The sequence below is a fragment of the Penicillium atrosanguineum genome (assembly GCF_028827265.1).
Source record: "Penicillium atrosanguineum strain IBT 20685 chromosome Unknown utg000007l_segment0_segment0, whole genome shotgun sequence".
Lineage (NCBI taxonomy): Eukaryota > Fungi > Ascomycota > Eurotiomycetes > Eurotiales > Aspergillaceae > Penicillium > Penicillium atrosanguineum.
Window position 1 is genome coordinate 788,928 of NW_026623139.1, and position 21,407 is coordinate 810,334.

The following is a 21,407-nucleotide window of genomic DNA, read 5'->3' on the forward strand; positions in this document are numbered from 1 at the left end:
ACAGAAAGAATAACAGCCAGGTATAGATTAAATGGATAGATTTACGTCTAACAGACTTCACGACAAGATAGCAGATTGTGAATCGAGTCATAGTCCATGACTCTAAAGTCTACTCTGTCTTACTAGCACCACGTTCGATCGCTCGGCTCGGTAGTATACCAAAAGTGGTGGATTCTCATGAAATAAAGCAGCAGAGACTACACCATGGTATTAGATCTCGCCCAAATGTCGGATGGTTATTAAATCGGGTGAAATAAACATATTGTAGGTGCTCAAGTGTTAACATGACGCTAACCAAATAGTTGCCCTTCAAACGTTGGTGTCAGTGTCACTTGTGTCCCTTGGTCAGGGTCAGGTAGGGCTTTCCGAAGCGTGTGAATATCATGATGAAAATGAATCAACCTGAGATTGAATACCAAGAGACCAATGCAGCTATAGAAAGATGATCGCTGATGCAGCAATAAACATGGCACCTTACCTCTACCGGCACTATGGCCTATTTGGGAACAGCGTGTTCTTCGGAGAAACCATGGCACCGAGGGCCTCGGCTTGTCTGATCGGTCTTCGGGTATGCAGTGCAATGAGGAGCTTTGAGGGTGAGATCAAAACTATGGGTCCACGCATCTGAGATTGACCTATACTTCATTCTTCTCAATTATGGATTCTCAAAGTTTGTTCGATGTTAAGGTGAGATCGTCTGTCTATTGTTGCGGGTCGTTCTACTAACTGTATTCTAGGGCAAAGTGGTGCTGGTCACCGGCGGAGCCAAAGGTATCGGTCGCATGATCTCAGAGGGTTACGTTACCAACGGTGCCACGGTCTACATCTCATCTCGCGATGCAAAGGCCTGCGATAAAGCTGTCAACGAGCTCAATGCTCTTGGCAAGGGCAAAGCCCACGCCATTCCTGCCGACTTCTACAAGTATGACGATGTGAAGAAGCTGGCGGAGGAGCTGGGCAAGCGCGAGAGCAGTCAGTCAATCCTGGACAATCTTTGAGATGATGGCCTTGCTAACCGGGTGGTTCTACAGAGCTTCATGTCCTTGTTAACAACTCCGGTTCGAATTGGGGTGCCCCCTACGACGAGTACCCCAGCGAGGCCTTTACCCGCGTCCTGACACTCAACCTGCACCGCGTCTTCGATCTCACACAGCTGGTGACTCCTTTGCTAGAAAAGGCGTCTGCTCCGAATGACCCCGCGCGCATTATCAACATCGGCAGCATCGACGGTCTGCGAGTGCCCTCCCTCGAGACTTTCGCCTACAGTTCTAGCAAGGCCGGGTTGCACCACCTCAGCCGCACGCTGGCGAACCACCTGGGCAAGCGAAACATTACGTGAGTCTATACATTCGGTCCAGACTGTTTTGTCCATGTCTAATATGTGTGGCAGCTCCAACACCCTGGCCTGTGGCCCCTTCGAGAGTAAGATGATGGCCGCCACCCTCAAGTCATTTGGCGAGGCCATCAAGTCTGGCGTCCCTCTGGGCCGCATCGGAACTCCTCAAGATGTGGCTGGTGCTTGCTTGTTCCTGAGTAGCCGTGCGGGCGCATTCGTGAATGGCGCCACCATCACGGTGGACGGCGGCAGTGCCATCTCCGCCAAGATCTAGATCACTCAGGCCCATATTGCACTATAGATAGGATAATTGAGCGGAAACGTCGGTTCTTTTAAACCAAAATGTCGAGTAGCTACATTCCAGAACCCAATGCGGACTGCGGGGCGAAACCCCGGGGAAACAACATGCCAACCAAAGGCTGGTCATCACCGCTATTTCGGTCCTTCAAAAAAAAAAGACATTGCTTTTTACATTGCTTTTTTTTTCCATCCAAATTTTTTTTTAGATTAGGCCTCCCCCAAAGAAGAAAACATCGCATCTCAGCGATTAACGTGGTTAACGCGGACAACAAAGAAACCGGGTTGTGTTATCATTTTCTTATCAGGAGGCAACAACAGTGGAGCGGCGACATCATCGTCCACATACCGTCATTCTGGAAGATCTTTCGGCCATCCCACCTTCCTACATACACCACATTCTCATCCTCACCATAGATCGATCAGTCTCGCTTAATTGAAGTCGAGACAGTGTCATCCCGCTAGCAAGGTTCCCAGCTGCTCACCGATCGCCTCGAGATCGCCCGCGGAACTTTCACCGCCAGTACTTATATCCGTCCTGCCCTGCAGTACTTCTGGGATTCCCCAGGAAGTCGGTGTGGACAGGCCTTGCGTGACGCACAACCGAAATACGGATTGCAATTTCCTGAACCCTGAGAGATAATGAGCTCACCAGACAACCGCCAGCGGGCGCCTTCCCTCGATCCGTTTTCCCACCCCGATGTCTACTATGGCAACGAGGATTCGCGGTCCAGGATCAGAGATCGGCGCCGTGCTTTCTCAGTGGTAAGCAGCCACCGTGCCTGTGTGGTTACCCTGCGAGATCCCCCGCTAATGTGTCTCTTGTGTGGATAGAGCGTCAATAAGGACTACAACAGCCGTGAGGATATCAATTTGCCGTCTAGACGTGGTAGCCACGGTATGTCTAGCTACCTCCCCCGCCTCCATGTCGCAGTGAATGCTGATAAATATACTCAGATGAGGCCTCCGGACAACCCCGCAAGTTCCTCATCAAGGTGGACGAAACCCTCGAGTCCCTCCTGAAGCAAGAAGATACGGATCAGAACATGCAAATTACGATCGAAGATCTTGGACCGAAGGTATTATCGTCGTTTTGAGGTTAATTGAGCAATATGCTAATGATTCCAGACTCTCTCGATCGGAACGGCCGCTTCCTCAGGCATCCGGCGTGTGGATGTCCGCGGTACCTACATGCTCTCCAACCTCCTACAGGAGCTTACAATCGCCAAAGACTACGGCCGCAAGGACATCATTCTCGATGAAGCGAGGCTCAGCGAGAACCCAGTAGCGCGACTCTCTCGTTTGATCAAAAAGTCGTTCTGGGTGGCCCTCACCAGGCGCATTGATGGTTCCAATATCGAGGTTGCGGGTAAAGATCCGAAAGATTGGACGGATGACCCTCGTCCCCGTATCTACATCCCACCCGGCGCCCCGGAGCAGTTTGAATACTACACCCAAATTGCGAAGGATCACCCCGAACTGCGTTTGGAGGTGCTCATGCTTGAAGCCAACATCACTCCCGATTACGTTGTCACGACGCTCGGTGAGAAGCCAGGTTTACTGGCACTAGCAATGGACAAGATAATTGATGAAAAGACCGGGAAGGAAGATTTGAGAGGTGTTCCGTTCGTGGTACCTGGAGGTCGATTCAATGAGTTGTATGGATGGGACAGCTACATGGAGTCTCTCGGCCTTATCGTCAGCGACCGCGTTGACCTTGCCAAGGGCATGGTTGTGAACTTCTGCTTCAGTATCAAGCACTATGGAAAGATCCTCAACGCTAACCGGACCTACTACCTCACACGCTCTCAGCCTCCGTTTTTGACCGACATGGCTTTGCGGGTTTACGAGCGCATTAAGAATGAGCCCGATTCCCAGGAGTTCCTCCGAAACTCCGTTCTCGCCGCCATCAAGGAATACTACAGTGTCTGGGCATGTGAACCCCGCCTTGATCCCATCACTGGCCTTTCCAGATATCGCCCTGAGGGATGGGGCGTGCCACCTGAGACTGAGCCAAGCCACTTCACTCACATTCTTATGCCGTATGCCGAGAAGCACGGCATGACTTTCGAGCAGTTTGTCAAAGCATACAACTCTCGCGAAGTTGTCGAAGAAGAGCTTGACGAGTATTTCCTACACGATCGTGCCGTGCGTGAGTCTGGTCACGACACAAGCTACCGTCTCGAACGCGTGTGCGGCAACCTGGCGACAGTTGACCTCAACTCCTTGTTGTACAAGTACGAGGTGGACATTGCCCGCATCATCCGCATCCACTTCAAGGACAAGTTGTCTATCCCTGTTGAGTTCCGCACGCCCATGTCGAAGGATATCGAATTTGAGTCATCCGCTACCTGGGACCGCCGTGCCCGCAAGCGCAAGCAGGCCATGGATAAGCATCTCTGGAACGAGGAGAAGGGCATGTACTTCGACTACGACACTGTCAAGAAAGAACGCTCGGACTATGAGTCTGCGACTACTTTCTGGTCAATGTGGGCCGGTCTCGCTACCCCTGCCCAAGCTGCCGCACTGGTTTCCAAGGCCCTACCTCGGCTGGAAGCTTTCGGCGGTCTAGTCTCGGGTACAGAGGAGTCCCGCGGTCCAGTCGGCTTGGAACGCCCGAACCGCCAGTGGGATTATCCTTACGGATGGGCGCCACAGCAGATGCTCGCGTGGACTGGCTTGCTGCGGTACGGATACCAGGAAGAAGCGGAGCGACTTGCGTACAAGTGGCTGTACATGATCACGAAGGCATTTGTCGACTTCAACGGTGTGGTCGTGGAGAAGTATGATGTGACTCGGCCCATTGATCCTCACCGGGTCGATGCCGAGTACGGCAACCAAGGCACTAATTTCAAGGGCGCACCACGTGAAGGGTAAGTTGGATAATCTCTCTCGCTCTCAAAATCTTTATTAATGTTGATTCCACAGATTCGGTTGGGTTAATGCCAGCTATGTCTACGGACTGGAGATTCTCAACGCGCATATGAGACGCTCTTTGGGAGCTATCACGCCTTATGAGACGTACAGGAAGGCAGTTTTGGCTCAGGATGCTTACTGATTGGAGGTTTAATACCTCATGGCTGGTTTTGCCGGTGTGGAAACTTTGGGTAATTGTAGAAACGACAGAAAAGTCGCATCTAGAAATTAGTACAAAGCAAAATGTTTGGCTTGGCTTTGCAATTTGAATCAAATAAAAGTGTGACTAATATTTTAATATCCCGGAGGACCGTGAAAGGGAGCGTATTTAATTCTTTCGGAAGAGTGTACATGCCCAAGGTGATAGAAATCTTGCCGCCTACAATCTTGGAATCAAGTTTCACCCAAGCAAGAACGCAACCAACCACTTTGTATATACATAGCCTTCTCTAGTCTGGAGCAAAAACACTCCACCCTACCCGGCCCACTTCAAGTCAAGGCTGCATAATCCCCGCAATCCATATCAAGGCAATTCACCGCCAGGAACCGCAATGCGAAAATAACCCGGCAGCCATCGGCAAGTCGTAGGGCCTCCCGGGCAACATCCGAGAGAGAAGATCAGGGATCCCGAAATCCAAACTCCGCCATCGGGGCCTCCGCAGCTGAGATGCACCGATAGTGCCCTAGGTTCGACAATTACACGGGTGCGCGCGTTGCGGACCCTGGTTTTCCCGAGGCTATTCTCGTGGCTGGAGCTTTGGGCTTACGGCCTAGTGGTACGGATTCGTTAGGTTACATATTGCTATTTTGGTAGAATCTGGCGCTGCGATTTGGGTTTGATTCGTAGTTTCAGATAGAGCTGGTGCTTCAGGGTTTGGGGGCTCGGGTTGGTATGGTTGTATAGATTGGGCTGTGGGAGTGGAATTCACCGACTACGGAGCTTTGTGGTCAGGCGATGGTTATCAGGCCGTCTATAATTGTGTTTGAAGAGTCCCTTGCTGATCTGTATTGGCCTTTTGCTGTCAGGTGGACGTTGAAGCGCATTGAGGGAGTGCAGGTAAGCTCTCGATGAGCCGAGGTACAACGGAAACGGTTAGCGCGGGTCATTTCAGTGCTCATTGATCATCGGGTGGAGTGTACAGTGTTGGACAAGGGTACTAGGCTGGTCGCTAGAAGCGTCATTTCCTCCGGTATGAATTCGTGCTATTCCAAGTCGTTCAAGTATTGAGGCATATAATCGAGTTATTTGCGTTCGTATTAATCGACATAATGCACACGCTAGGAATAGAGAGAGAAAACTTGTATAGAGGAGTAGATGGCTATTGGTACTCTTATCCTTGTACTCTTCTATGATCCTTTGGCTAGTAGCTACTGATTTACCGGGCATTCTCCTGTTCTTGTATGTTCATGTTCCGGCCAAGAGGCTCAGTGGAGATGCATTTGAATACCGGGGGATAACAGATTTGTATTGATGACTCAGGCAGCAATTTTCTCTTTGGCAGCTGATTGCTTGGTCTCCTGTAGCCAAATACATGCCGAAAAAGGACGAGAACCGATAACGGACATTAGTTTCAATCTATGAATTGGCTAGATAGCTCTATATAGATCGTGTGCAGCCCTAGTCCTGCCTTAAGGCCTGTGATCGTAGACGCACGTGAAAGTTTCAGGTATTGTCACGTAGAAACGCACATGTTCGACGACGTCATCTGGGTCCTAGGCGTCCCGACACTTTCGTGTCCTTCAATGCGATCATTAGAATTGAGAGTGTGTTTGAAAGGACATAGAATATGATTCCTAGTGTTTTACTCATCAGCCAGCGATTCCAAAAAAGCTCTCTTAATAGGTATGAGTCAACGGTGCGTAGTAAAACGTAGTGGCAAAGCGCCGAGACAAATCGTCCATTAGACCGAGGATCTCAGAGTCTGGATCCTCTCTCCCGAAGAACCGCACCGCCTCCGCCCATCGGACCTCCGAAGCCTGAACATTGGTCGAATAGCTGTTTTCAGTACGGGAAAATGCCTAGGCTGTCTGGGATTGGATTCTACTTGTCCCGGTGAGCCGAGCGTTTGCCGAAGAGTGGAATGCTGTGACGCATTCACAAAGTAAATAAGTACCCCGGGTTTCCTGCTGGCTTGTGATCGGTCTTTATTTTATCTGTGCTTGGTTCCGTCTCCTTCCTCCTCCTTTCCCTTGTCTAAACTCTTGTCCTTGTCTTGGTTTGCAAGCGCTGTGGACTACTGCAACTGAATATATACTTTTTTGCACTTCGCCAGCTGTATTTCTACCCTAAAAGTCACCATGGGTCAATTCGAAGATGAAGACCGCCAGTTCGCGGAGGAGGTTCAGGCTGTCAAGAACTGGTGGAAAGACTCGCGCTGGAGATACACCAAGCGTCCTTTCACAGCCGAACAGATTGTCGCAAAGCGTGGCAACCTGAAGATCGACTACCCGTCCGCTGTCCAGGCTAAGAAGCTCTGGGACATTGTGGAGAACAACTTCAAAGTAAGGAATGTCGGCACCGTATGAGCGAAATCAGGGCTAACTGGAACCTTCTCAACAGACAAAGCAAGCTAGCTTCACCTACGGCTGCCTCGAGCCTACCATGATTACACAAATGTGCAAGTTCCTAGACACTATCTACGTCTCTGGATGGCAGAGCTCTTCAACTGCTTCGTCCACGGACGAGCCTTCTCCCGATCTGGCAGACTACCCTATGGTAGGTTGAAATATTCCAGGCAGTTTGTGTTGAAGTCGTATACTTACAGAAATATAGGACACTGTTCCTCGCAAGGTCAACCAACTTTTCATGGCTCAGCTTTTCCATGATCGGAAACAGCGTGAGGAGCGTGTCACCACCCCTAAGGACAAGCGTGGAAATGTTGCCAGCGTCGACTACCTGCGTCCTATCATTGCTGATGCTGATACCGGTCACGGTGGTCTGACCGCCGTCATGAAGCTGACCAAGCTCTTCGTTGAGCGCGGTGCTGCTGGTATTCACATTGAGGACCAGGCTCCTGGTACCAAGAAGTGCGGCCATATGGCTGGTAAGGTGCTGGTTCCCATCAGCGAACACATTAACCGTCTGGTTGCCATCCGCGCCCAGGCCGATATCATGGGCTCTGATCTCCTGGCCATTGCCCGTACTGACTCGGAAGCCGCTACCCTCATCACTTCCACTATTGACCACCGTGATCATGCCTTCATTGTCGGCTCCACCAACGCCAACCTCCAGCCCTTGAACGACCTGATGGTTGCCGCTGAGCAGGCCGGTAAGAATGGCGCTGAGCTGCAGGCCATTGAGGACCAGTGGACCGCTCAAGCGGGTCTCAAGCTCTTCAACGAAGCCGTTGTCGATACCATCAATGCCGGTGTCCACGCTGATAAGAATGGCTTGATCCAACAGTACCTCAAGTCCTCCAAGGGCAAGAGCAACAGCGAAGCCCGCGCCATTGCCAAGGGCATCACCGGCGTTGACATTTTCTGGAACTGGGATTCGCCCCGTACCCGTGAGGGCTTCTACCGTTACCAAGGTGGTACTCAGTGCGCCGTTAACCGTGCCGTCGCATACGCACCCTTTGCGGATCTCATCTGGATGGAGAGCAAGCTGCCCGACTACAACCAGGCCAAGGAGTTCGCCGACGGTGTGCACGCCATGTGGCCTGAGCAGAAGTAAGTTCCGCCCGAAATGAAAATTTTCAAATCCCGAATCCAAGAAGCTAACAGTCTCCCAGGCTCGCCTACAACCTGTCGCCCTCGTTCAACTGGAAGAAGGCCATGCCGCGCGATGAACAAGAGACCTACATTAAGCGTCTGGGCGAACTTGGCTACTCCTGGCAGTTCATCACCCTGGCGGGTCTGCACACGACGGCGCTCATCTCTCATCAGTTCGCCAAGGCGTATGCGAAGAATGGCATGCGCGCCTACGGCGAGCTGGTCCAGGAACCCGAGATGGAACAAGAGGTCGACGTGGTCACCCACCAGAAGTGGAGCGGTGCTAACTACGTTGATAACCTCTTGAAGATGGTCTCCGGTGGCGTCAGTAGTACGGCCGCTATGGGCAAGGGTGTTACGGAGGACCAGTTCAAGCCTTGAAAGGTGTCATGTATATTGCTATCACGGCGTTTTCTTTCTTTCCTTTTGTTTGTTGATCTATGACTTGATTCCCGTCGAGGTTGTCTTGTAGGATGACCTGACTTGTCATTGCATTTTGAAAATCAGTGCATAAGTACGAGTAATTTGATGCTTGAATGAAACGTGTTTCTTTTTCTGGAAAACTCTGTCGCTTGGCAAGATAGGAGTAGTGAAGATCCATCTAGGCTGTAACAGGCAACACCCCTATCCACTAATTTCTTCAAGTCGTTTTAAGCTATCCCGAACAGGGGGGGGGCCCGACCGGACAATGGCGTGCGTGGGTCTCTGTGAAGCCGCGGCAGAGCTCAGGGGTGTTGCAAGTGGAGAATTGGCGGGCGAACGGCGTCGTGCGGCCTTTGGCCTCGCGTGTTGCAGAATAGATGCAGAGGCAGTTGATCAAAGTAGACGATGAACCGTGTTCATATAATTATATAGTACTCCATCCAGTTCATAGGTGGTTCGTACTAGACCTAGGTTCGCGGGTCCAGACAAAATCGCGAGGGGAATGATCGACGGCTCGGAGAGATAGAATGAGCCGGGCGGCGCATGTGGATGCGGAGAAGCCGCTGCCTCAGAGTTCTTAAATGTCGCCCCTCGCAGTCACCCTCCTTTTTCTGACGTAAGGATTATTTCTTTCTTCATTCACAGTCAATATGGGTGTCCAGGTTCCTGAACTGCAATTTACCTCGCTCGAGGAGATTCCCGAGCGCATCTCCACTGCCCGCAAGGCGTTCCTGGAGCACCGCACGCGCGATGTCGAGTTCCGCCTCGTGCAGCTTCGCAAGTTCTACTGGGCGTGAGTGGCCACAAATCACTTCAGAAACACCGGCTGACAGTTCTACAGCATCAAGGATCATGAAGAGGAGATTGCCGAGGCTTGCGCGCTGGACCTGAACAAGCCGCGCTTCGAGGTCGAGGTCGCTGAGAGCGGTTGGTTGCTCAACGATGTCGTCTTCACCACTCGCAACCTCCACAACTGGGTCAAGGATGAGAAGGCGGAGGATATGGATCTTGCCTTCAAGTTCATGAGCCCCACGATCAGAAAGGACCCCCTGGGCTGTGTGTTGGTCATCGGGTATGTTTCTCCCTAGCTCGGTGTGTAGGAGACAAGAGAAGCTGGAAGCTAACAGTCTGCCTATCTTAGTGCTTTCAACTTCCCCTTCCAGTTGACCCTGGGACCTGTTGTTGGTGCCATTGCCGCTGGTAACACCGTCGTCATCAAGCCGTCCGAAAATGCTCCCCGCAGCGCCGCCGTGATGCAGAAGATTTGCGAGGCCAGTCTCGACCCCTCGTGCTACCATGTCATTCAGGGAGGTGTTCCTGAGACGCAGGCCCTGCTTGCTGAGCGATGGGATAAGATCTTCTTCACTGGTGGTGCCAACGTTGGCCGAATTATCGCCAAAGCCGCTGCGCCCCATCTGACCCCGGTCGTGCTCGAGTTGGGTGGTATTAACCCGGCTATTGTCACCAAGAATGCCGACCCCAGACTGGTTGCCCGCCGTATGCTTTGGGCCAAGCTTCTGAATGCCGGTCAGCTTTGCACTTCGCAGAACTACCTGCTCGTTGACAAGCCGCTTGTGACCGATGTTGTGGAGGAGTTCAAGAAGGCCTACAAGGAGTTCTATCCCCAGGGCGCCAAAGTTTCGCCAGACTACTCACGCATCGTCAATGGGACTCACTTCCAACGCCTCAAGTCTATGCTCGACAACACAAAGGGCAAGATCATGATGGGTGGCACCATGGATGAGAAGGAGCTCTACATTGAGCCTACTGTTGTCCTGGTGGACTCTGTTGATGACTCCATGTGCACCCAGGAGAGTTTCGGTCCTTTTATTCCCATTTTGCCCGTCGAGAACCTTGACGAGGCTATCAGTCTGGCCAATGGCGTCCAGGCCACCCCCTCTGGGTCTCTACCCATTCGGCAACAAGGCCGATGTTGCAAAGAGTAAGCTTCCTCTTTCTGGAGGTTTCCCCCGTATATTGCAGACCTGACAACTCTCTAGTTATCTCTAGCACCCGCTCCGGTGGTGTTGCCTGTAACGACGCCGCCCTTCATATCCCAACTCTGCCTTTCGGTGGTGTCGGCGAGAGTGGCTACGGCGCATACCGCGGCCGCTCCAGCTTTGACGTCTGGGTGCACCGTCGCCCTATCACTACTAGCCCTGGCTGGTTGGAATCCATCCTGTCTATCCGTTACCCGCCTTACGCCGGCAAGCTGGCTACATGGAAGGCGGCCACCGCTCTGGCCCCCGACTTTGACCGTAGTGGCAACAAGGTTGCTTTCGGCTGGTTGCGATACATTTTGACTCTGGGTGGAGGAAGTGCTCAGGCCGGCGCTGGCCGTGCTACCGTTGTTGCTGCCAGTGAGTACCACCCTCTCCCTTGATTTATTTCATGATCTACCCCATTGCTGTTCAATATGCTTCTTGCTCTGTTTTCCCATTTTCTGCAACCTTCTCGCCAAGGCCTGTCTCCTCCAGACGAAGAGGTTAAATAAGCCTGGAGCAGATCCTCCAGCGAGTTTAAACGACACGTTCCAAGTGCACATATTGTCATGAAGACTGTTGATACCCCCCACCTGTATACCCATATAAGCAGTCCTACTTCACACTGTCACATTGTGGATACGTCCCCCCCACCTTCATTCTCATTTCCTTGCATAAATGTCTTCTTCGCCTTTCCCAAACTGGATACCCAGAAAGTCACATACATGTTAAACGCATACCCTAAATCTTAATGGATCCACTTCCTTTGCCATTTGTCGTTGATTGCGGGTCATGAAATACCCCAGTCTTGAACTCATCTAACATGGTCGGTAGTTGCCTACATCTTGATGCAAGCGCTGGAGCGCCGCGCCTCCAAACTCTGATGGATACCACTTGTCTTTTAATGTCTAAATAGGAAAATAACGGAACCAAATTCAATTTTACACTTGCTGATCCTTTCCTTTCGAGACTTTCGGTGGGGGGTTCTTCATTATTATCTTTGGTAGATAAGTCCAAATTGAGTAACTTGTGCTGCTCATCTTCGAAAGTCTTCTCAATGAGGAAGGATCCTTTCCTATGAACCGGGCCTGAAACTACCCCAAGTGGGTCTAGACCGGCTCATGGCTATCTGTTTCGGGATCTTTGAAGAAAAATTTTCGAGAGCCATATGTATATTGGTGATCGGAGAACGCTTGGACAGATGTTAGGAAGGGCCAAGTAGAAAGTTTGTGGAGCCCAGCCAGCCGTTTATAGAATCTTCTTGGCCCAGGTGGAGGCCTGGCCTCATAATCAGAGGCTCCCTTACGCGCGTCCACCGTCTAGCAACGATTCAATACCACACAGTACGGGTTGACTCCCACATCAACGGCAAGTGACTTACTTCACCCGTGTTTCTTATTGAACTTCAACATAGGTATGACAATTTATTACGTAGGTGCCCGGGTGTTTCGTACTAGAGATAGGCTAGGAAAACACCACCAAGATTGGATTGGAACAAGTTGGTTTTATGCGTTAGCAAGTACCTTTCCTATGGGTGGACTGCTCCCGCTATGCAAAGTAGTCATTTGTGGGAAGGTCATAACTCTTCTCTTTTTCATTCAGTATGTAGATTTATGAGAGGAGCGAAATTTGAGGGGCAGCGGGGGAAGACAAAAGATTCAATCACCATGAGAGAGGCGCAGTTGAACAACTCATGCGGTGCTTGTAGGGCGCGTGTACGATGAGCCCCCATCAGCCTCTTTCGAAAACATTTCTTTTACAACTTGTCCAGATTTTCCTCACCAGGAATTTTATCTATACGCAAGACTTGCACATGCAGTTTTTCAACTCAAATATGGCGGACTGGTCCTGGAGTGAGAAAGCCGAGAGGATTACAGGAATGATACTCCTGGATACTGTTCAGCATGCTTACGATTGTGCTTGCAGCATCGGAGGTCAATACGCCGTTACCCTCCTTGTGCACGGATTCCTTTGGAGGAGGTACAACACACAGCAGGGCGGAAGGGTTTGGATCATATTATTGGCAAAGATGATTGTAGCCACCGAGTGATTCACAACCCGAACAGAGCATTTAAGCGCAGATTTGATTTCAATGGTATCTCGTTATTTATTTTACCATATTGCATACTCTAGATCATGGCTTCCACCGATACATGAGATGAGCCACCTGAGTAGACATGGAGCTTTCCAAAAATCAAGTTATCCCCTCTCAGCAGCGTCGCTCGACACCACGCCGACTAACGCATATATATTTCACTCCCTTGTACGGTTTGACACTGTCACCTATCCCTCGACTGCGGCGCTGATCAATATTCAAGCTGTCCACCTTGATGCCAGATGGAAGCCATCCTCGGACAGAGAAGGAGACAGAGGCAGAGTTCGGCATGAGACTGGCATTCAGTTGGGCTTTGGTTCTGCGGGGCCCAGAGCGAGGTGCGGATGAAGGTGCGAAAAACGCAGGAAGTTGAGATGGTTGTTGAGATTGTGGAGGAGGAGTAGGCGTGTGAGATTTGGAAGGGCTCGGAGATGGGGGTTTGGCTTTGGCAGGTGCCTCTGATATTCCTTCAGCGGGGCCTTCACTTTCACCTTCGACTGTTTCTTCGAGGAGAGCGGCAGATCGAGAAGATTTCTTGGATCCCTTCTCCTTGTCCTTCTTCTTCTTCTTCTTCTTCTTGGAGGGGTCGCGGCGCTTTCTGGTGGTGCCTGCAGATGGGTCGTTGTAAGATGTAGGGGTTTCATAGTAGCCTTGAAGAAGGTTTGCATTGGCATCTTCGTCGTCCTCGAGGCTGTCATCATGTTCCTCGTCGGCCGTTGGATAGCCTGCGACAGAACATCGGAGAGTCGCAGTGCCTGAAATGCTTCCAGCTTCACGGCCTGTGGGGACCCGCCATTCGAGAAGCCCCGTATTGCGAGAGTACTGTGCATCACCACGACTAGCTTGCATGTCTGTGATGTGCCGGACGGATTTGGAGATCGGGACGCTGACAACTACTTCTTCCAGTACGGGCCCACTTGAGCTGCTTCCGCCGCCTAAAAAGGAAGGCGTTGATGTTCCTGATCCATTCCGCGAGACTGTTGGCTTTGAGGAACTACCCGGGAAGTTGGTGTTCAGAGTCAACCTGACCTCAAAATCCGAGCCGGAGGGCCCAATTGATTTTCGAATGTCTACAATGGCTGGCAGAAACAGCTTTTCCATGTGGCTGGGTGGCTCGTCTAGATCAGGGTCTATCGGAAGAAGATCAACCTCATACCCGGCCAGAATGAATCGACCATCTGGAGGTATGAAGCTAAGCTCCCCGGGCTTTTCTCGCCAGCGAGCAAGTCTGACAGACGGATGGAAGACTGGCAATTCGATCTTCCGAGCAAGCGATTGCTGACCACCCGGCGCCGATAATGACAGGAGCAAGTCTGGAATACCCGATATCTTTGCAGTGAATGCAATAGTTCCAGATGCCATTGCAGAGAGTAATCGCCCTGATGGGGCCATAGTCACAGAGAGAGATTCAATAATGTCGACGTATAGCTCATTTGACGTGTGTCGTACTCCGGGTCGTCGCCATGGTATCGCAGGTCCCTGGGCTGCGCTAGCAGCGGCGAGTGATTGTTTTAGAGGGTTAGTAGGTCCTGATGTCGGTGTCGATGTCCTAAACCAAGTTTCAATCGTCAGAACTGAAAGCTCTCGTACAATTATTGCTCAGACCTCTTACCCAGGCATGCTAATCCCGCCGAGAAGCTTCCCCATCCAGCCGGGCACCTCAACAACCTCTTGCAAAGCATTGAGTTCCGTGTTGGATACCATTCCCCCATCGCACATCTCGTGCAGTAACTGTGCAACCACTTCATAGTTGGACTGAATCTTGGTCGCAAGCAGCGGCGCGCCGACAAATTCCTCCAATACATCGACCACGCGATGCAGGAATTCCAAGGCCAAGAGCGGCTCGGTGTCCACCTCAGACACGGCGAGGAAGAGCAAATTCGATTGAACAGTCGAAAACACTGTCACCGGTGGTGAGGCATTGGGAATGTACAGCAAGGAGGGGCGAGGGGCGGCATGGGCGAGGTAGAGGGGTAGGATCGCGGCCGCCGAGGGCGGGCGGGCTCGGTATACATGCTCGACGAGAGGGGCACTAGATCGAGCTGTCAGTATAATTCACGGCCAGATTCATGAATGCCATACTTGAGCTCGTCATAAATGTAGACGGCATCAATCTCTCCGCTCATTGTGGCTGTTGTCTGAGACAGGAAGTGTCGGAGTTGCATAGCTCGTGATGAAGCTGGTCATTCTGCCATCGATCCCCGCCTTGGTTTACTTTTTGGCTGCGCGTGATTCTCCGCGATTCTCTCCGCAACTTGCGATTCAATCAGTGATTTAACGAACGTCTATTTCTTCATATTCTATCGGAATATCTGGATAGCAAGTAGCAATTTCACATTCGATATGGCGTCTCCATCAGATAACCGTGGCTGGGAACTCCAGCCAAAGGATGCTAAACTAGCACTGGCGGAGGACAAATGGGACGATTGCATGTCCTGCAGAGTAACCGGTACGTGGTCTGCTCTTAGATATTCCGGCTAAAGATATAACTTGCTGATATGTGACATAGGCTCTGCTGCATTCATCGGCGCCGGTATTTACAGCTACCACAGCGGCATGACCAACCTCCGCAAACAAGAGAAGAGCATTATGCAAAGCACATCACAATACAAGATGGGCTCGCGCCGGCTCGGAGTTTCGGCCATCGCTGGAACACTCATTGCCATGGGTGTTTACCGAGCATTCAACTGAGAACCCCATGAGAACCCATTTGGGATCTTTTGAACTATACTACGGACAATCAAAGGAGTATTAGGTTGGGAACTGTACAATAGAAAGCACTTTATTATGTACTTTGGAAATTTTTTGAGGGGTTTGTAATATATTGATTCGTACTATCATGAGCAGAAATAGTAATGATAGCTGCCAAACCGGGTATTTCCTCCACAAAATCCTTTCTCTATATGCTGTATTGAAAAATAGGTATAAAGAGGCATGGGAAGGGGTAAACGAGAAGACCAAAGAAATTCATGAAAGAAGAAAAGCAAAGAAAAAGAGACCAGGTTAGGTCATGCAGTGAATCCATATGCAAGTGTCCCTCAACCCATAATGCACCCGAAAAAAGCAGCCCGAGTTCCTCCCAACTGCTGCATGACAATCAGAATAGAAAATTCGTCATTTCATCGACTTCCCTAAGCCTAGGAAGAGTCGTGCTAGGTGAAGCGGCCACGTTTGCCTCCCCCAAACATGTCCCCGGATAAGTCAAAGAAGTCCGGGACGTTGAATTTCCTCTTGGACCCAATACTGGCAGGGGACTCTCGGGGAAAGGGACGGGCAATTGGACGGGCAAGGTTGTTGTGGCGGTGTTGATGGCGAGGGTTGCGAGGCATCATGGAAATGCTGACAGGTGCATCGTCTTGCAAAGGAGGGGTAGGGTTGTCGGATGATTGCACGTCCATTTCGAGGTCTTGGCATTGGGGGAACGTTGGACCAGCTGTGAATGTGAATACTGTCGGTGGTGATCCAGGCGAAATCTCTTGAGGATGAGCTTGAGGTGTGGGGGTTGTGGTTGTGGTCTCTGGACGGGGCATGGGAGGGGCGGAGGGGACGGAGGCGGGAGCCGAGGTAGGTTGCTGTCGGGCAGCGGGCTCGGAAGAGGGAGCTTCCTTACGACCAGCTGCGGGTGTTGCACTTCGGTCAGGCTTATCTGGGTCGGTTCGCTCGTCGTCGTCGCTACCCTGGGCGGTTCCGTCACACTTCTCAGTTGCCCACTGACGAACCCTCCAACCCTCTCCGTCGCCGAGACCAAGGTTCTCACGATCAAGAAAGTGGAGCAGGTCCTCTACGGCCTCTTGATAGCCAGCCTGCCGGGCCTGGGCTTGCTCGTAGACAGCATTCTTGTACAGATTGGTGACGGATAGCGCAGCCGCTTTGAAAGACTGGAGGAGTTGCTCGGGTGGCTGTGGGCGAGGTGTCGAGCTCGGCAGGGAAGTGTTTAAGGATCTCATGGAATCCATAGTTGCAGAAGGAATCGGTAGGACCGTGAAGGAGACTTGGTATCAACGGAGGGAGATGTTGTTACGGCGTGGTCAGATGTACTTCAGCGCACTGTCAAAGGCGATGTTGTCCCACGTGATACCCAAACAAAAGAAAAGGAATAGACAGGAAATAGTCCTTGAGATTTCCCAAAGTCAGGTAAAGGAGGCGGGGAATGAAAGAAAATGCTCCCTAGCTCTGTACTGGTAGGTTGTCACTAGGGCGGAGGGGAACTAGAGGCGTAGTAACCGATACTGCAGATGATCGGCTGCACTTTTTGCACTGGCCGGGTAACGTGACCCCCACTTTGCGGATCATTAGTTTCTCCGTTTCCCGGATGGCCTCAGCTGAGTCATGTCGCAATGGCCAATCAGCGCGTGTCATTCGCCGCCTTGTTCTTCTCGCGCCTGGAGGCGTTTCTCTCAATCCATGTGCTTGATTGTTCCGCCTTCACACAGCTCCCCTTTTCTCGTTACATCTCTCATTTTCTCAAATTGTTCGAAACTCGATCCATTCTTCATCCCTACTCTTTCCATAGTTTACCAACTGTCTACTTCAGACAAGCTTCCATTACCGGGTCGAGACGTGATTGTGCCGACGTGACGCCTGCGCTTTGCGCGCTGAACAAAAATCATGGCACCGGCCAAAGCTGAATCCCCGGCTCAGACCGATACGTCAATGACTGATGCTAATGACGATGCAATCCCGTCCATTCCTGTTGACGCGCCGATGGTACGTGGACCTACTCCTTCCGGATTTGTGCCGCAATGTCGCATCTCTCCTCGACTGCGGTGCACACTGTACACACTCACAACAGACGTTTACTGAACATATTACCTTTATATAGGCAGATACCCCGGACTACACGGTAATGACCGCCTCGAATCGCATACAACCAATATCTAGTTTCGACACTGACGCTCCGCAGGACTCTGACACTAATCCGAATACCACGGCTAGCAGCGTCGCAGGCGACGCCACAGCCGATGGTCACAAGCGCCGCTCCGAAGCTACTCAACTGCGAAAGAACCTCCTGAGCAAGAAGCACGACCGTTTGGATGAGTCGAAGGTATGGAGTGCAATCCCTGCGCCATTCTTATGGCATGGACTGATTGTCAATTACGCACGCAGGAAAATGATTCCATTCGCCGATTCCGATACCTTCTCGGCCTCACAGATTTGTTCCGCCATTTCATTGAAACCAATCAAAATCCGCGCATCAAGGAGATCATTGCTGAGATCGACCGACAGAATTTGGAAAGCGAAGCAAAGGCGCGTAAGGGGTCCTCACGCACTGGTGGTGCAGGCGGCGACCGGCGCCGTAGAACCGAACAGGAGGAGGATGCGGAATTGTTGAGGGACGAGCGACAGGGCGGCGAGACAACCACCGTTTTCCGTGAATCGCCTGCCTTTGTCCATGGTGAACTCCGTGATTATCAGGTTGCAGGCCTGAACTGGCTTGTCTCGCTCCACGAGAATGGTATCTCTGGTATTTTGGCCGATGAGATGGGTTTGGGCAAGACTCTGCAAACTATCTCATTCTTGGGATACTTGCGCTTTGTCCGCGATATCTCTGGCCCTCATCTGGTCGTCGTCCCCAAATCCACCCTCGATAACTGGAAGCGTGAGTTCGCCAAGTGGATCCCTGATGTCAACGTCCTGATTCTCCAGGGTGACAAGGAGGAGCGACAACGCTTGATCAACGAAGAGCTACTTGAAAACAACTTCGATGTGTGCATTACCAGTTACGAGATGATTCTCCGCGAGAAGTCTCACCTCAAGAAGTTCGCCTGGGAGTACATCATCATTGATGAGGCTCACCGAATTAAGAATGAGGAGTCTTCACTTTCACAGATCATTCGTCTTTTCAACTCCCGCAACCGCTTGCTTATCACTGGAACCCCGTTACAAAACAACCTACACGAGCTGTGGGCTTTGCTCAACTTTTTGCTCCCAGATGTATTCGGTGACTCGGATGCATTTGACCAGTGGTTCTCCAGCCAGGACTCTGATCAGGACACTGTTGTGCAACAGCTTCACCGTGTGCTGCGGCCTTTCTTGTTGCGACGAGTGAAGAGTGATGTTGAGAAGAGTTTGCTGCCGAAGCAGGAGCTCAACCTGTATGTGCCCATGTCTGAGATGCAAAGGAAGTGGTATCAAAAGATTCTGGAGAAAGATATCGATGCGGTCAACGGTGCGGCTGGCAAAAAGGAGTCCAAGACCCGATTGTTGAATATTGTGATGCAGCTGCGAAAATGCTGCAACCACCCCTACCTTTTCGAGGGAGCCGAGCCCGGCCCCCCGTATACAACCGATGAGCATCTTATCTTCAATGCCGGAAAAATGGCCATTCTGGACAACCTTTTGAAGCGCATGAAGGAGGATGGTAGTCGCGTCCTTATCTTCTCCCAGATGAGTCGTGTTCTGGATATTCTAGAGGATTACTGTGTTTTCCGAGAGTTTGAGTATTGCCGAATCGATGGAACAACCGCCCATGAGGATCGTATTGCTGCTATTGACGATTACAACAAGCCTGGGTCCGAAAAATTCGTCTTTCTTCTTACAACGCGTGCTGGTGGCCTGGGTATTAACTTGACTACGGCCGACATTGTGGTGCTTTTCGACAGTGACTGGAACCCCCAGGCCGATCTTCAAGCCATGGACCGTGCTCACCGAATCGGTCAGACCAAGCAGGTCAAGGTCTTCAGATTCGTCACAGAGAATGCTATCGAAGAGAAGGTTCTTGAGCGCGCCGCCCAGAAGTTGCGTTTGGATCAGTTGGTTATCCAACAAGGCCGTGCTCAGCAAAATAGCAAGGCTGCGTCTAAAGATGACCTCCTCGGTATGATTCAGCACGGCGCCGCCGATGTCTTCGGCCCCACCGACAGCTCTGGTAAGGGCGACGACATCTCCCAAGATGATTTCGAAGCTATCCTCCGCAAGGGCGAGGAGCGAACGCAGCAGTTGAACAAGAAGTATGAGAAGCTCGGTATCGACGACCTGCAGAAGTTCAGCTCCGAGAGTGCCTACGAGTGGAACGGCCAGGATTTCACCGAGCGCAAGAAGGACATTGGCATCAGCTGGATCAACCCTGCCAAGCGTGAGCGCAAGGAGCAATTCTACTCAATCGACAAGTACTATCGTCAGGCCCTGGCTACGGGCGGCCGGACCGCCGATACCAAGCCCAAGGTTCCTCGCGCACCAAAGCAAATTACTGTTCATGACTGGCAATTCTACCCTCCCGGTCTGCAGGAGTTGCAGGAGAGGGAGACCGCTAGTTTCCACAGAGATATTGGCTACAAGGCGCCGCTTCCCGAGGGCCCGGAGGAAGAGTTGAGCGAGCGTGAGGCCGAACGGGATCTTGAGCAGCAGGAGATCGACAATGCCCAGCCTTTGAACGAGGAAGAGCAGGCTGAGAAGGCCCGCATGTCTGAGGAAGGCTTCTCACACTGGAACCGCCGTGATTTCCAACAGTTCATTAATGGATCGGCTAAGTTTGGAAAAACTGACTACGTTGGCATTGCCACCGAGGTGGACAGCAAGGAGCCTGACGAAATTGAGGAGTACGCCGAGGTCTTCTGGCGTCGATACACCGAAATCCAAGATTACAACAAGTACTTGAAGGTCATTGAGCAGGGCGAGGACAAACTGCGGAAGATGAACCACCAACGGAAGATGCTGCGCAAGAAGCTGGAGATGTACCGCGTGCCTTTACAGCAACTCAAGATCAACTACACCGTGTCTACGACCAACAAGAAGGTTTACACCGAGGAGGAGGACCGCTTCTTGCTCGTGATGCTGGACAAGTACGGGGTGGAGGGCGAAGGCCTTTACGAAAAGATTCGCGATGAAGTCCGGGATTCGCCACTCTTCCGCTTCGACTGGTTCTTCCTCAGCCGTACTCCGGTCGAGATCGGTCGGCGCTGCACGACGCTGCTGAACACTGTCGCCAAGGAGTTTGAAGGCGACAGCAAAACAAACGGAGAGGGCAAGGGGCGTGGTCGAGACCGCGACGAGGATGAAGAGAATGATGACGCGGCACCTGTGAAGAAGAAGGCTAAGAATGGCGCCACTGTAAGTGTGGACACTCTCCCAATCGTTGAACCCCTCTAACTAGCTGTTTCAGGCTAAACAGACTAAAACAACTAAGGCTGGCAGCAAAGCCGGCTCCAACAGTACTTCGCGCGCGGTCAGTGTCTCCACCGGACCTAAGGGCAAAGGTCGCAAGAAATGATGATAATTGTATTTTTCTTTCTATGTTTCCAAGTGCTTTGCTGGGGGGGGGAATATTCGGACAGGGGCGTTGGCAGATGATTTACCGTGGTACCAACTAGTGTATTGGCAGAGAAAGATAGAAAGTAATTTCCAGTGCTTATCTTTGTGCCCCTGCATGTGGCGCGCTCGCCTGATAAACCTGTAAGCTGGGAATGTGTAATCGTGCAGATTCCATGATTTTGCGACCGAAAGATCGTCGCCCAGCTGCATCAATTCCACGCTAAATTAGCTTGTCACCTGCAATGACGAAAGATGCGGGCATGAAACGTGCAAGTGACCAATATCCTGCTTCATCTTCATAAACCCCGATGGAGTCCTTTCTCCAAGTGGACCTCAATCATCCTATTCCTACCCTAGTGGCGATTTTCCCGAGCTTTATATAGTTCGGCAATTGTAG

General features: G+C 51.5%; 8 protein-coding genes across 8 annotated transcripts; 6 read left to right on the forward strand and 2 right to left on the reverse strand.

Annotated features, from left to right (window-relative positions):
* Nucleotides 1-657: 657 nt before the first annotated feature.
* Nucleotides 658-1,610, forward strand: N7443_008490 (short chain dehydrogenase/reductase family; the record flags this gene model as incomplete). The annotated part of the gene is made up of 4 exons (XM_056888546.1): nt 658-687; nt 738-972; nt 1,032-1,335; nt 1,391-1,610. The coding sequence occupies 4 exons, from the start codon at nt 658-660 to the stop codon at nt 1,608-1,610; spliced, it is 789 nt and encodes a 262-aa protein (XP_056737848.1).
* Nucleotides 1,611-2,275: 665 nt separating this feature from the next.
* On the forward strand, nt 2,276-4,691 carry N7443_008491 (alpha,alpha-trehalase; the record flags this gene model as incomplete). The annotated part of the gene is made up of 5 exons (XM_056888547.1): nt 2,276-2,398; nt 2,468-2,531; nt 2,591-2,712; nt 2,762-4,506; nt 4,562-4,691. 5 exons carry the CDS (start codon nt 2,276-2,278, stop codon nt 4,689-4,691), a joined length of 2,184 nt encoding a protein of 727 aa, XP_056737849.1.
* A 2,156-nt stretch (nt 4,692-6,847) lies between these two features.
* Nucleotides 6,848-8,641, forward strand: N7443_008492 (isocitrate lyase 1; the record flags this gene model as incomplete). Its single annotated transcript, XM_056888548.1, has 4 exons — nt 6,848-7,051; nt 7,110-7,265; nt 7,323-8,218; nt 8,281-8,641. The coding sequence occupies 4 exons, from the start codon at nt 6,848-6,850 to the stop codon at nt 8,639-8,641; spliced, it is 1,617 nt and encodes a 538-aa protein (XP_056737850.1).
* Nucleotides 8,642-9,333: 692 nt separating this feature from the next.
* On the forward strand, nt 9,334-11,549 carry N7443_008493 (hexadecenal dehydrogenase; the record flags this gene model as incomplete). Its single annotated transcript, XM_056888549.1, has 5 exons — nt 9,334-9,476; nt 9,525-9,755; nt 9,825-10,625; nt 10,694-11,043; nt 11,500-11,549. 5 exons carry the CDS (start codon nt 9,334-9,336, stop codon nt 11,547-11,549), a joined length of 1,575 nt encoding a protein of 524 aa, XP_056737851.1.
* A 1,325-nt stretch (nt 11,550-12,874) lies between these two features.
* On the reverse strand, nt 12,875-14,886 carry N7443_008494 (putative AP-3 adaptor complex subunit mu; the record flags this gene model as incomplete). Its single annotated transcript, XM_056888550.1, has 3 exons — nt 12,875-14,309; nt 14,373-14,792; nt 14,843-14,886. 3 exons carry the CDS (start codon nt 14,884-14,886, stop codon nt 12,875-12,877), a joined length of 1,899 nt encoding a protein of 632 aa, XP_056737852.1.
* Nucleotides 14,887-15,103: 217 nt separating this feature from the next.
* Nucleotides 15,104-15,451, forward strand: N7443_008495 (uncharacterized protein; the record flags this gene model as incomplete). Its single annotated transcript, XM_056888551.1, has 2 exons — nt 15,104-15,209; nt 15,270-15,451. 2 exons carry the CDS (start codon nt 15,104-15,106, stop codon nt 15,449-15,451), a joined length of 288 nt encoding a protein of 95 aa, XP_056737853.1.
* A 461-nt stretch (nt 15,452-15,912) lies between these two features.
* On the reverse strand, nt 15,913-16,716 carry N7443_008496 (uncharacterized protein; the record flags this gene model as incomplete). Its single annotated transcript, XM_056888552.1, has 1 exon — nt 15,913-16,716. The coding sequence occupies one exon, from the start codon at nt 16,714-16,716 to the stop codon at nt 15,913-15,915; it is 804 nt and encodes a 267-aa protein (XP_056737854.1).
* Nucleotides 16,717-17,368: 652 nt separating this feature from the next.
* N7443_008497 (uncharacterized protein) lies at nt 17,369-20,969 on the forward strand (the record flags this gene model as incomplete). The annotated part of the gene is made up of 5 exons (XM_056888553.1): nt 17,369-17,467; nt 17,583-17,603; nt 17,664-17,804; nt 17,867-20,809; nt 20,862-20,969. The coding sequence occupies 5 exons, from the start codon at nt 17,369-17,371 to the stop codon at nt 20,967-20,969; spliced, it is 3,312 nt and encodes a 1,103-aa protein (XP_056737855.1).
* Nucleotides 20,970-21,407: the final 438 nt, after the last annotated feature.